The sequence below is a fragment of the Myxocyprinus asiaticus genome, chromosome 26 (assembly GCF_019703515.2).
Source record: "Myxocyprinus asiaticus isolate MX2 ecotype Aquarium Trade chromosome 26, UBuf_Myxa_2, whole genome shotgun sequence".
Taxonomy (NCBI): domain Eukaryota; kingdom Metazoa; phylum Chordata; class Actinopteri; order Cypriniformes; family Catostomidae; genus Myxocyprinus; species Myxocyprinus asiaticus.
In genome coordinates, this window is record NC_059369.1 from 23,964,400 (window position 1) to 23,976,675 (window position 12,276).

Consider the following 12,276-nt stretch of genomic DNA (forward strand, 5'->3'; position numbering starts at 1 on the left):
TCAACGCATCTCAAGACACCTGCATTCCGTTTCATTCGTTGAGCTGAATCTATCTTTTTTTAACGAGAGCCAGTTCGGCCTCTCACATCCCAAATCTCAAGAGCACAGCTCTAGGGTGATCATTTAAACAGCTAATCAACTCGTGGACCATTTGGAATCCTTCACAGACCAGTTTGAGATCCACTTGTATAAAGGGTCAAGGTATAGAGAGAGACACTCACAACATGTCAGGGCAGTTGTCTGGTTTATCCAGAAGTCCTCCCTCCATGACGAAGCGCAGAACTTGCTCGTTGGACATGCCCTGGTAGGGCTGCTCGGCTAAAGTGGAAATCTCCCATAAAACCACTCCGAATGACCTAAAGAAAGAGAAAATGGATAAAAGAATAACTTTCCAGAAGCAACACAAAAGCATTCACAGTCCAAATGCAAATCTTGCAACAGTAAATGTCACAAAACACATTTCTCCTATTACGCCAGCAACCATGCACATCATGTAATTCAATCTAGTTGGACGAGGACAGAGAGGAAAGGAATGAGGCCATTTAAGGTCAAGACACATGAAGAGCTTCTTTGGGACAATTGCAGTCTTGCAGAGCCTAAATGTGGCACTAGCCTGCGGCGTGCTAAGAGGTCTAACACCACGGAAAGGCTGCGGATGCATCTTTTATCCTACATGGTTATTCAAGTGCTTTTTTTTTTCTAACCCAAAACAACAATATGCTCTTTTTAAAAGTCATAACAATGTAAGGATGCAAACACCACATGAGCCGCTGACCTGAACTTTTTCTTTTACTGTGGTGTTTTTGTAATCCTTGTGTTCCTCATTAATGAAAATGAGTCCATACATTATCCGGCGGCCGGTGAGAAAGTGTAGCAGAGGACCAGAAACTCTGCAAAGCCCAAATAAAAACCACACAAAGAGCACACTGTTGCCAGTCATTATTCATTAGTTCTCAAAGGACAAATTTTCTGGCCTGGGATCTAAGACAAAGCTCAACACCCTTTAAAACAGGACTATTACAACAGTGACTTGTATCTACAGTAATTGGCTTCAACATCTGCATGTTGAAAGACAAAACCGCATTAAGAGTGGGCTGTTTTTGTGGGAAGGAAACAAATAAAGACACCTAATGGCGAGGTTTATGGGAGTACGATTTGGGAGCCCGCGGTGGCTCTTTTCATCTTGGAACTTCAAAAGAAGCAGATACGGAGAGAGGGACAGGGAGGCGGGTCTGTGCTGGCACACCAACCCCATAATTACCAAACATCTGGGGGAGGTTAGGAGCGCAAGGAGTGACAGAGCTGTGGGACGCTGGAGATTGGGAAACTGTGGAATTGGAGGAGTTGGTCTACGGCACTGTTACTCTAGTTTACCAAACCAACGCTGCTGGGACTGGGGATGTGGCGTGGAGAGACAGTGTGTCTGAGACACAGAGACGATGTGTTTGGGCACGTTTTGGCTGGCTGAGACTGGAAGAATGTCTGGATGTGAAGCATATTCTCCCTTGACACAGAACATCAGTGGAAAAAAACATTCAAGCAGGCCTATGAGGCTTCCTGTTATTGAGTGAATTAAGAAAATAGAGGTGCAATTGAAATGCAATTTGGGCAGTTGGAGCCTTGTTGAGAAGCAGAGCATGCAGAAATTTGTATAGGCTAATGCATTAGTATCTAGTGGTCTCTGATGGGACATCCCGGTACTCAGATGGACAAATGTTCCCAGTGTTCCAGAAGCACAGGCGTGCACAATCACACAGGTTCAAACAGATACACTACCAGTGAAAAGTTTGGACACACTTGAGTTCATGTTAGTTTCTCATGAACTTGTAAACCTTTTCATCTAGAGGCTTACACGTAAAAGCTTAAAATGAGTTTTGTAGACAAATATAAATGTTAGTGACAGATGATTTTCTTTACAAAACTATTTTTTTTTAATGTGTGACTTTGAACAGAGAGTGAAGGAAAAGCAGCCAACAAGTGCCGAACATACATGGGAACTAAAAAGCATCCCAGAGAATGTGCAGAGCTGTTATCGAAGCAAAGTGTGGCTACTTTAAGAATATAAAATATGATTATTTTGAGTTGCTTTACATTTTTGGTCACTACATAAAAAAAGTCATAATAAAGAATTAGCATGTTTGTCCAAACTTTTGACTGGTAATGTACTGTGCATGCAAGCGCAAATAAATCCACACACAAATACACCATGAAAAGAGGCAACTTCAAATTTTGCACGTGTGTGTGTGTGTCTGTGAAAAGAAGAGGCAGTGAGGACAGAGAGCTCATACCAGACATCAGAATTTGTGGTGAACACGCCATCTTTCAAAGACTCCGGGGACATCCAGCGGACAGGCAGCAGCCCTTTGCCTCCTTTCCGATAGTAATCTGTCTCGTAGATGTCTCGTGTCATGCCAAAGTCTAAACACAGGAATAGGGTGGAGATAAGCTGCATTTTTTCTGTTTAAAAAAAATGAATGAATCCCTGAGTATACTCTATTACTTTTCAATAATTACTTCGGAATTATAATCGGAATGAAATAATGACTTGGGAACACAAATTGATTTGTGTGTTTTGTTTTAAAAATCGCATTAAGGGGAAAATTCTCTAGGAACAAGATGCAATGATGATATTGCTGCTTATTGCATGAATTGTCTGCATTGTTTTAGCCTCCAATTCCCAAATCCCTGAGCAAAAACCAATCTGGCAAGTCAGTTGCTAGATTGCTACAGTAAGTGCTAAGTTGTAGAGGAAGCAGAAAACTACTGCGATCTGACATACTGTATTTTACTGGGTCTGTACAGCATCACTCCACTGCTTTGATCCAGACATCTGAATCAGCTCTTCTTAATGCTTAATGCATCTGGATATATTGGCACTCTTCTACATCATTTGATCCTCATTGAGAAATTACGGCTACCATTATCAACAGAAAGTGTACACAAAAAATCTATTTTTAAATGAAATTCTGTCTATTGTCTGCTTGTCTATGGTCAAAATGTGACTAACTGTGCCAAGAAAATAAGTTTTGTGAATCAGGTGCAATCTATAATGAGTATAATTTACATAAAAAGGTTGTTTGAAATGACAATTACTTAATTTAAATACAGTGCAGCAGTCAGAGTGCAGATATAAAGCCTGGTTAAACTGGATTGGGGGTGGCAAGTGAATAAGACACAGGTTTTTGTGTTGAAATACCATGCACAAAAATGCAGCAACTGTTCAGTGAATTCGCCCCTGAGAATTACCTCCGATTTTCACAGTGAAGTCCTCAGCAACCATACAGTTCCTGGCAGCCAGGTCTCGATGGACAAACTTGTTGGCATTAAGGTATGCCATCCCGTCCGCTATCTCACCAGCCATCTGAATCATCTTCTTCAGCGGGGGCAGAGCCTGGCTACCAGAGCCCTGCTAAAAGAGCACAAATGCTGCATTCAACACATTTGCTTTCTTTCTCTACTGAAGACAGCCAAGCTAACTGCAATATAGAGCAGCTTCATCAAGCTGTGAACATGCTTGCTGACCACACATCTGAGCAGAATAGAAATGACGTAAGATTGGTAATAAACTAATAGATTAGTTTTAATAAGCTGAAAAAGTACCACAGAGCTAAATTATGGGCTAATAATCAAAGTCATGCAATTCTGCTGTAATAAAAAAGAACTGCAAGCATTGCAGGGGTGATTGGCTTGTACAGGCAAAAATGATGACATGCTTCAGTACCTCTTTAGAACGGAGAGACCGCAAGTAGCTCTTCAGATCGCCCCGTGTCATCAGCTCCATTATAACTAGAGTGGGCTGGCCTTGTGAAACCACACCCAGAAGTCGCACCTAAACAAAATTAGTAAAAAAAAAAACTCAATCTCTAAATAATTTCCTTTTTGATTTTTGGATGAGTTATAAGTCTATCTTACTACATAATATCTGGCAAAAGTATTCAGACCCTTAACCAATTCATTATGGTTTACAAACTCAATTAATTGGGCTACATATTCTGCAGATCCTTGAAATTAATTACTTTGTGCTGTTTTTATGACAATAAAAATTGTCAGTATTACATTTTATTAACAAAACATTTTAAATAAGCTATCTGAATAAGCATTCGATCCCTGTGTTTAGACTTTAAAATGTTATTGCCACAAAAGGTGGCTGAAAAAGTCATTAAAATATGGGGATTGATTACACTTTGTACTACACTTAGGATTTGAACACTTTGCAAGCCATTTATATTGCAGAGGTCATTTTAAACTGCATTACTTAAAAAGTAAAGAATCTGCAAAAATAACCACTCTAACAGGCATAGACAGACTGAATCACCCCTTAAAGGAATATTCTGGGTTCAATACAAGTAAAGCTCATTCAGTAGCATTTGTGGCATAATGTTGATTACCACAAAAAATAATATGGACTCGTCCCTCTTTTTCTTTAAAAAAAGCAGAAATCAAGGTTACAATGAGGCTCTTACAATGGAAGTATGAGCCAATTTTTTGAAGGGTTTAAAGGTAGTAATGTGAATCTTATAATTTTATAACAGCACTTACATTAATTTTGTTAAAACTTGTGTATTATTTTTTAAATAGTCATATTTATGGTCATTTTAGGGTTTACTGCGTAACATCGACTTGGCAATGAAGTTGTAAAATTGGATATAACTTTACACAGAGAAGGTTAGTAAACCATTTTATTGCACTAAAATCATGTTAACAAGCATATTGTTTACATCTTGTGGCTATAATTTTGAAACAGTGTATTTTAATGTTTTCGGATACATTGTAAGAGCTTCACTGTAACCCAGATTTTTGCTTTTCTGAAAGAAAAAAAGGGATGAGTCTATATAATTTTTTGTGGTAATCAACATTATGACACAAATGCTGTCAATCGAGCTTAACTTGTATTGAACCCGGAATATTCCTTTAATGAACTTTAATGATCATACACTGATCAGCCACAACATTAAAACCACCTGCTTAATATTATGTAGGTCCCCCTTGTGATGCCAAATCAGCACCAACCCGCATCTCAGAATAGCATTCTCTGAGCTGTTATTCTTCTCACCACAATTGTACAGTGTGGTTATCTGAGTTACTGTAGACTTGGTCAGTTTGAACCAGTCTGGCCATTCTCTGTTGACCTTTCTCATCAAAAAGGCATTTCCGTCCACAGAACTGCCGCTCATTGGATGTTTTTTGTTTTTTGGCACCATTTTGAGTAAATTCTAGAGACTGTTGTGTGTGAAAATCCCAAGAGATCAGCAGTTACAGAAATAATCAAACCAGCCCGTCTGACACCAGCAATCATCCATGCGATTATCTAATCAACCAATCATGTGGCAGCAGTGCACAAAATCATGCAGATACGGGTCAGGAGCTTCAGTTAATGCTCACATCAACCATCAGAATGGGGAAAAAAATTTATCTCAGTGATTTGGACCATGGCATGATTGTTGATGCCAGATGGGCTGATTTGAGTATTCCAGACTGGTTTGAACTGACAAAGTCTACAGTAACTCAGATAACCGCTCTGTACAATTGTGGTGAGAAAAATAGCAGCTCAGAGAATGCTATTCAGAGATGCAGGTTGGCACTGTTTTGGCAGCACAAGGGGGACCTACACAATATTAGGCAGGTGGTTTTAATGTTGTGGCTGATCGGTGTATGTTCCACTTGATAGTACAGAAAACCATGCTTCAAATTTTAATTTTCATCAATTGTGCTCTCTTCCTTACCACATGGTGACAGTTGAATTCCTTCATGACTGAGGCTTCGTTCAAGAACTCGATGCGTTCACGCATACTGGCTGATTCATTTACAGTCTTGATGGCCACTCTGGTTTCTGGTTCATCTTTGACGACTCCCTTTGCGATGCCCTCGTACACCATACCAAAAGAGCCCTGGCCCAGCTCACGACACATGGTGATCTTTTCCCGTGCCACTTCCCATTCATCTGGTACATACACTGAGGTCACAGAAATACAGAGGGCTTAACACGTTTGAACAGGTAATGCAATGCAGCGCACAGGACAGTAGCAATGACAAATCATACAGTTGGCCTAACCCAGACAATAAAGCAAAAGTTACATGATGACTTCATGACTTAATTAGGTAAATTATTCCTATTGCACCAAATAATTCAATTTAAGTTAATAATTAAATAATAATAATTTAAAAACTATTAAAAAAACTATTTGCAAATGAGGAGACATTTTTTTTTTCAAAATGTTCTCTGAAAACAAGTTTTTATATTGTATGCAATTTTATATTAATCTTGTTTAAAAAATAAATCTGATATTTTTAATGAAGAAACAAGACAAAATACTGATTGAAAAAATGCTTTTTTACAGTGTTAGAACTAGTTTCAGAACAAAGGTGACAATACGCACTTTCAAAAGGACTGAAGTATTCAGGGTTCACAGAAGCATAGAGTACGCCGTTTCCTAACCTGTCATTATTCCTGTTGGTGAAAGGAAACATTGTACACAAACACAATGAAAAAAGTACTTTATTTTACTTTATTTTAATAGAAGGGACATTAACCTCTTTTTGGTGACAAAGATGACGACAGTGATCACTGATGCGAGCAACACTACCACAATAATAGGGATGATGACGGCCAGATAGATGGTGTTATCATGATTTCCTGTAAGAGAGAAGGACAATCATGCAGAATTAAGAACCTCAAAACTAACATTAGGTACATTAGGTACATTACACTTCCATAAAAGGAGCTGTTTCATAGCTATCATAAAGCATACCTCACCCTAAACATCAAATCAAAAAGAGATTTTGTTATGTGCGTTCCTTACTTTTGGGGGGTGGCACGTAGAATGACACTGGTTCAGTCCAAGAACCATTTCCTGCCAGAGAAGTGGCCCTAACCCGAGCAGAATAATTTCCAGAGGCCAGATTACTGAGCTGAGCTCCTCGCAACACCCGGTACTGCTGGCGTGATATGCACTCGTGCTTTTCAGGCTGTAACACGCACACATACAGTATACATACAGTCAGTTTGTGGCTTTTGCTGCAGTTTTTATAGTATGGTTCACCCCAAAATAATTATTCTGTCATAATTTACTCACCCACATGTTGAGCTAAACATGTGTGACTTTCTTTTTTTCTGAGAACTCAAAAGGAGATGTTAGGCAGAATGTTAGCTTCAGTCACCATTCAATTTTATTGTATGGTAAAAATGGTGACTGAGGCTAATATTCAGCCTAACATCACTTTTTGTGCACCACGGAGGAAAGAAAATACGGGTTTGCAAATGACACATTTTTATTTTTTGTGAACTATTTTTTTCTCCCAATCTGGAATGCCCAATTCCCAATGTGCTCTAAATCCTTGTGATGGCATAGTGACTCGTCTCAATCCGGGTGGTGGAGGACGAATCTCAGCTGCCTCCGTGTCTGAGACTGTCAACCCATGCATCTTATCACGTGGCTTGTTGAGCGCGTTAATGCGGAGATATAGCGCATGTGGAGGCTTCACGCCATCCGCTGCGGCATCCACGCACAACTCACCACGCCCTGGGATTCGAACTAGCGAACTCCAGGGGTGGTAGCCAGTGTCTTTACCACTGAGCTACCCAGGCCCCCTTTTAGTAGTATTTAAGTTAGTTGTAACACTAACCTCGGCTCCAAGGCGGTATTTGATCTCATACATGAGGATCAGTCCATTGGGATGAAGAGGTTCAGACCACCGCAAAAACACTGTTCCTTCTCCCTTCTCATCCCTCTCCTGAGTTACACTCCCGGGAATATCATCCGCTTTGTCTGGGGTAAGACATATCTCTGCTAAAGGCCTGTGCTCTCACAATAATTCAATTAGATTTCACTTGTAGTTCAATTTTAGTTGCTGTTCACATGAACAGGATAACTAATAAAAATGATGCTGTAGGCAAAGTAGAGAATTATTGGAATTTCAATATTTTGAATGAAATGTTGCTACATTTGTTCACAAGTCTGGCTGGTTAGTTTTGCTGACCTGCCGGTTTGGTTCTAGAGAAGACAAAAGCCGCAGCACTGCAACGCTGGACCTTGTGGTTACAGGCGTGGATGTCGATGCGGTACACAGTGAAAGGCTGTAGGTTGGATATCTCTATGAACTCAGTATAGGCCGTGCCCTCAGAGAAAGGGTATTCTCTCTCGTGCAGCTCTGGGTCAGTGATGTTACCCTCCAACCCTGTTAAGTTCCTGCCTGCACCTTGCATCAGTGTGCCATTGGCCACTCCAAACAGGTCTCGACGCTTTCTGTCTGGAGGTCTGAGGGAATAAAAGAGACAATGAAGAACAAAATGTAGGGAAGGATAAGGAAAGGGTAATGAAAGGGAAATTTGAAAGGGAAGGACAAGGAAAGGGTAATGAAAGGGAAATTTGAAAGGGAAGGACAAGAAAAGGAAAGAAAGTAAATGGAAAGGAACATGGGAAAAAAGGAAAGGACAAGAAAATAAAAATAAATGGAAAGTGAAAAGGAAAAGGAAGGGATAGGAAAGGAAATAAATGACAATGAGAGAGATATTACAGTCAACCAGCATGCCAGCAGAGTCAACACTGGCTTAAGCATACAAGGCCAATTACTGTGAACAATTACTACACAACCCACCACTTCCTTAAACAATAATTCACAGAGAAAGCCAAAGCTTCTCCTAATTCTCTATGTCCTACTAATAGTCTCTTTTTTTTGTGATTAACATTTTTTATTGATTTATACAGTAAACAAAGAAAAGCATATATACACAGAATCAACATTTAACCCCCACTATTACCCCTCCCAATCCCCAACCCCACCCTGACCCTCAACAAACATTCCTGTGGTCACACATGAGTATATACACGCAAAAAAACCAAAAAAAAAAAAAAATAATCATCACACATATTTATAACTATACCACTCTCCACTGCCCCTCCCCGAGAGCCCTCCAAGAACACCAAATAGTTGCCCCATTTCCCAACAAACGAATCCAAGTTCCCCAGTCTTCTAGATGACACTTCCTCGAAAGCCGCCACCTTCCCCTCCCTGTATTTGGTATACAATTCATTTTAATAACATTAACCTTCCCAATCATAGATAAATGTAATGAAGCCCACCTGCCCACATCACTTGAAAACCTTTTTATTAAAGGGTCAAAATTAACTCTAACTAAATCAGACAAATTTGCTGGGAATAAAATCCCCAAATACTTAATGCCCTGTTTGGGCCACTGGAAGGCACCCGGCTGAAAAGTCGTTACCGGGCAGTACGCTCAGAGCCAAAGCTTCGGATTTAGACCAATTAATCTGTATCCCGAGAACTTAGAAAAGGAATTAATAATTCTGTGGAGGCAAGGCATAGATTTAGTAGGGTCGGAGACGAATAATAAAATAGCATCTGCATAAAGCAAAAGCTTATACGCCACACCTCCCGCCACTACCCCTGGAAAATCCTCCTCCTTTCTTATTGTGGCTGCTAATGGTTCCAGGGCCAGACAAAACAATAATGGGGAAAGAGGGCAACCCTACTGGGCGCCCCTATCCAGATAAAATAATCTGAAATTAATCCATTTGCATGTACCGCCACTACCGGGTGTCTATAAAGTAACTTAATCTAACCAATAAAAGTATTCCCGAACCCGTATATTTCCAAAATCTTAAAAAGATAATCGCATTCTACCACATCAAACGCCTTTTCGGCGTCAAGTGAGATGGCAGCGACCGGAGTCTGATCATTCGCCACTGACCACATGATATTGATGAAATGCCTAATGTTATCAGAAGAGCTACGGCCCCTAATAAACTCCACCTGATCTATATGTATAAGAGATGTAATAACTTAATCGGTTAGCCAAAATTTTTGACAATTTCAAATATAAAATATTTTAAATATTTTAACGTCTAGCTGGATCAGGGAAATTGGACGGTAACTCTTATACTCGCTTGGATCTTTGTCCTTTTTAATAATCAGACTGATCCGGGCTTGCGACATGGTTGGCGGAATCTTCCATTCTTTAATGATTCCGTGTAAACTTCTAGCAAAAGTGGAGCCAATTCTGTAGCATAAGATCTAAAAATAATAAGCGGCAAAGCCATCTAGCCCTGGAGCCTTGCCTGTAGGCAAGGCCTTAATTGCCTCGCCAAGCTCCTCCAAGGTTATCTCAGAATCAAGAGAATTTTCTTGCTCAGCCGTCAGTTTAGGAAGTTCTAATGGTTCCACAAAGTTTCTAATATCCTCATCAGTAGATGAAGACATGGAACTATAGAGATCAAGATTTTTTTAAAAGCATTATTAATATCAATGGCTGAGGTAAATATTTCACCACCAGCAGATTTCACTTAGGGAATGGAAGAAAAAGACTCTCTCTGTTTTATATATCTAGCCAGAAGTTTTCCTGCCTTGCCCCCTGACTCAAAGTATGACTGTCTTGCCCTGAATAGCCAAAACTCCACCTTCCGCAACAAAATAGTATTATATCTGTATTTCAATCGGGTCAATTCTCTGAGGCCATCAGACGACATTCGGCACTTCAGCTCTGCACTTTTAATATTCCCTTCCAACTTTGGATTTTTTGGTGAATGAGGCATCTCTGGCCCCTAAGAACCACCTTCAGTGCCTCCCAAGCCACGCCCACAGAAGATACGGAGGACCAGTTGGTCTCCATATACACACTGATTTCAGCCTTTAACATCTGTTGGAATTCAGGATTTAGCAAAAGGGATACATTAAAGCGCCAACTATATGATTTCCATTTCTCCATATGTGGCAACACCTCTAAACTCATCAGGGCGTGATCTGAGACTAAAATGTTTCCAATTGATCAATCAACAACAGATGAAATGAGGGACTTAGATATAAAAAATTAAAAAATCTATTCCAGAACAAATCTTATGGGCTGATGAAAAAAGTTTATAGTCCCTACCAGATGGGTTTAAAAGTCTCCAAATATCTGTAAGACCAAGATTTTTACACATCCTGTGAAGCGTCAATGTTGCTCTAGGGGGCTTACACACTTTTGCTTCACTATGATCAAGGACTACGTCCATCAAAAGATTAAAGTCTCCTCCCAATATTATATCATGAGGGGTGTCAGCGGCTTGCAACATCCCTTCAAGATCTATAAAAAAAGCCCTGATCATCAACGTTAGGTGCGTAAATATCAGCCAAAATAAGACTTTGCCCCTGAATTTCTGCTAAAACAATAATGACTCTATTGTATGACTCTAATAATTTATCTTTAATCTGTTTGAGACATTTAAACTGTAACTTACTTATCAGTGTAATGACTCCCCTGCTCTTACTTGAGCCAGCACTAAAGAAAACATGTCCATCCCATATCTTCCCAAATTTTTCAGCTTGCTGTGGGGAAAGATGCGTTTCTTGAAGAAACACTATATCATATTTCTTATGCTTAAGAAGAGAAATAACCTTCCTTCTTTTTATGGGGTGCCCCAACCCATTCACATTCCACATGGAGAGAGACAATCCACTCATATTAACACTTTGACATATTAAAAAATATTAACAAAAATATTAAAAAATTATAAAGACCACATTCCAACATTAGTGCAATAATTAAACCCTGAACTTCCCCCAGCAGCAAACAAACATTAAAAAGAAAAACCCGCACATGGGGGCGCTTAGTTTCCTCGGACAGTCAAACGAATGTTCAGTGAGCCAGCCCATTCGGCTGCTACATGAGTGCAAGAAATGACCTAATCACTCAAATGTTTTTCAAGAAATTCTCCACATAACAAACTCCAGCCAATAGGAGGCATAAGCACAAAGAACGTGCCAATTTATCCACAACACTGTCCTGAAGGAGTGTTACTCAACAAAACAAACTCCAGCCGCTAGGCGGAACCAGCACAAAAAGAAACAAAAAAAGGTGCTCAGTTTCCTCGAACAGTCAAGTAAAAGTTCAGTGAGTCGGTCCACTCAGCTGTAATGTGAGTACCACAAAATAACGTACTCCAATGACTTTATGAAGGACATCGCTTGCTGGGGACATGTGAATGCTTTACGGCCATCCTTAGCATCTATTCTCAATTTGGCTGGGAACATCAGTGCAAAAGCGACCTTGCGTTGATGTAAGAGTTTCTTGTATTCCTTGAATCGATCACATTTCTCTCTCTTGTCGAATTCGCAAAGTCTGGGAACAAGAAAATGCTGTGGTTCTTCCAAAAAAGCCTTCCTTTACACCTCGCGCAACACAAGATATTTATCGGATGATCTCATAATTTGGCCAGAATTGATCGGAGCCTGTCTCCCTCAGCGGATCGCTGAGCCAGAACCCTGTGAGCTTGCTCGATT

At 40.0% G+C, this 12,276-nt stretch overlaps 1 protein-coding gene across 2 annotated transcripts in view; it reads right to left on the bottom strand.

Moving 5' to 3' along the window:
* igf1ra (insulin-like growth factor 1a receptor) overlaps positions 1 to 12,276 on the bottom strand; it is a 154,317-nt gene that overhangs the window by 7,329 nt on the left and 134,712 nt on the right. Inside the window, exons 11-20 of one of the 2 annotated variants that reach the window (XM_051656476.1) lie at positions 7,978 to 8,255; positions 7,624 to 7,766; positions 6,801 to 6,966; positions 6,532 to 6,634; positions 6,378 to 6,448; positions 5,724 to 5,953; positions 3,722 to 3,829; positions 3,247 to 3,406; positions 2,289 to 2,418; positions 222 to 356 (exon numbers count right to left, since the gene is read on the bottom strand). In XM_051656476.1, the coding sequence (XP_051512436.1) occupies positions 222 to 356; positions 2,289 to 2,418; positions 3,247 to 3,406; positions 3,722 to 3,829; positions 5,724 to 5,953; positions 6,378 to 6,448; positions 6,532 to 6,634; positions 6,801 to 6,966; positions 7,624 to 7,766; positions 7,978 to 8,255 (1,524 nt within the window). Of the gene's footprint in view, positions 1 to 221; positions 357 to 2,288; positions 2,419 to 3,246; positions 3,410 to 3,721; positions 3,830 to 5,723; positions 5,954 to 6,377; positions 6,449 to 6,531; positions 6,635 to 6,800; positions 6,967 to 7,623; positions 7,767 to 7,977; positions 8,256 to 12,276 lie in introns of both variants that reach the window. The other variant, XM_051656475.1, reaches the window with a different exon arrangement.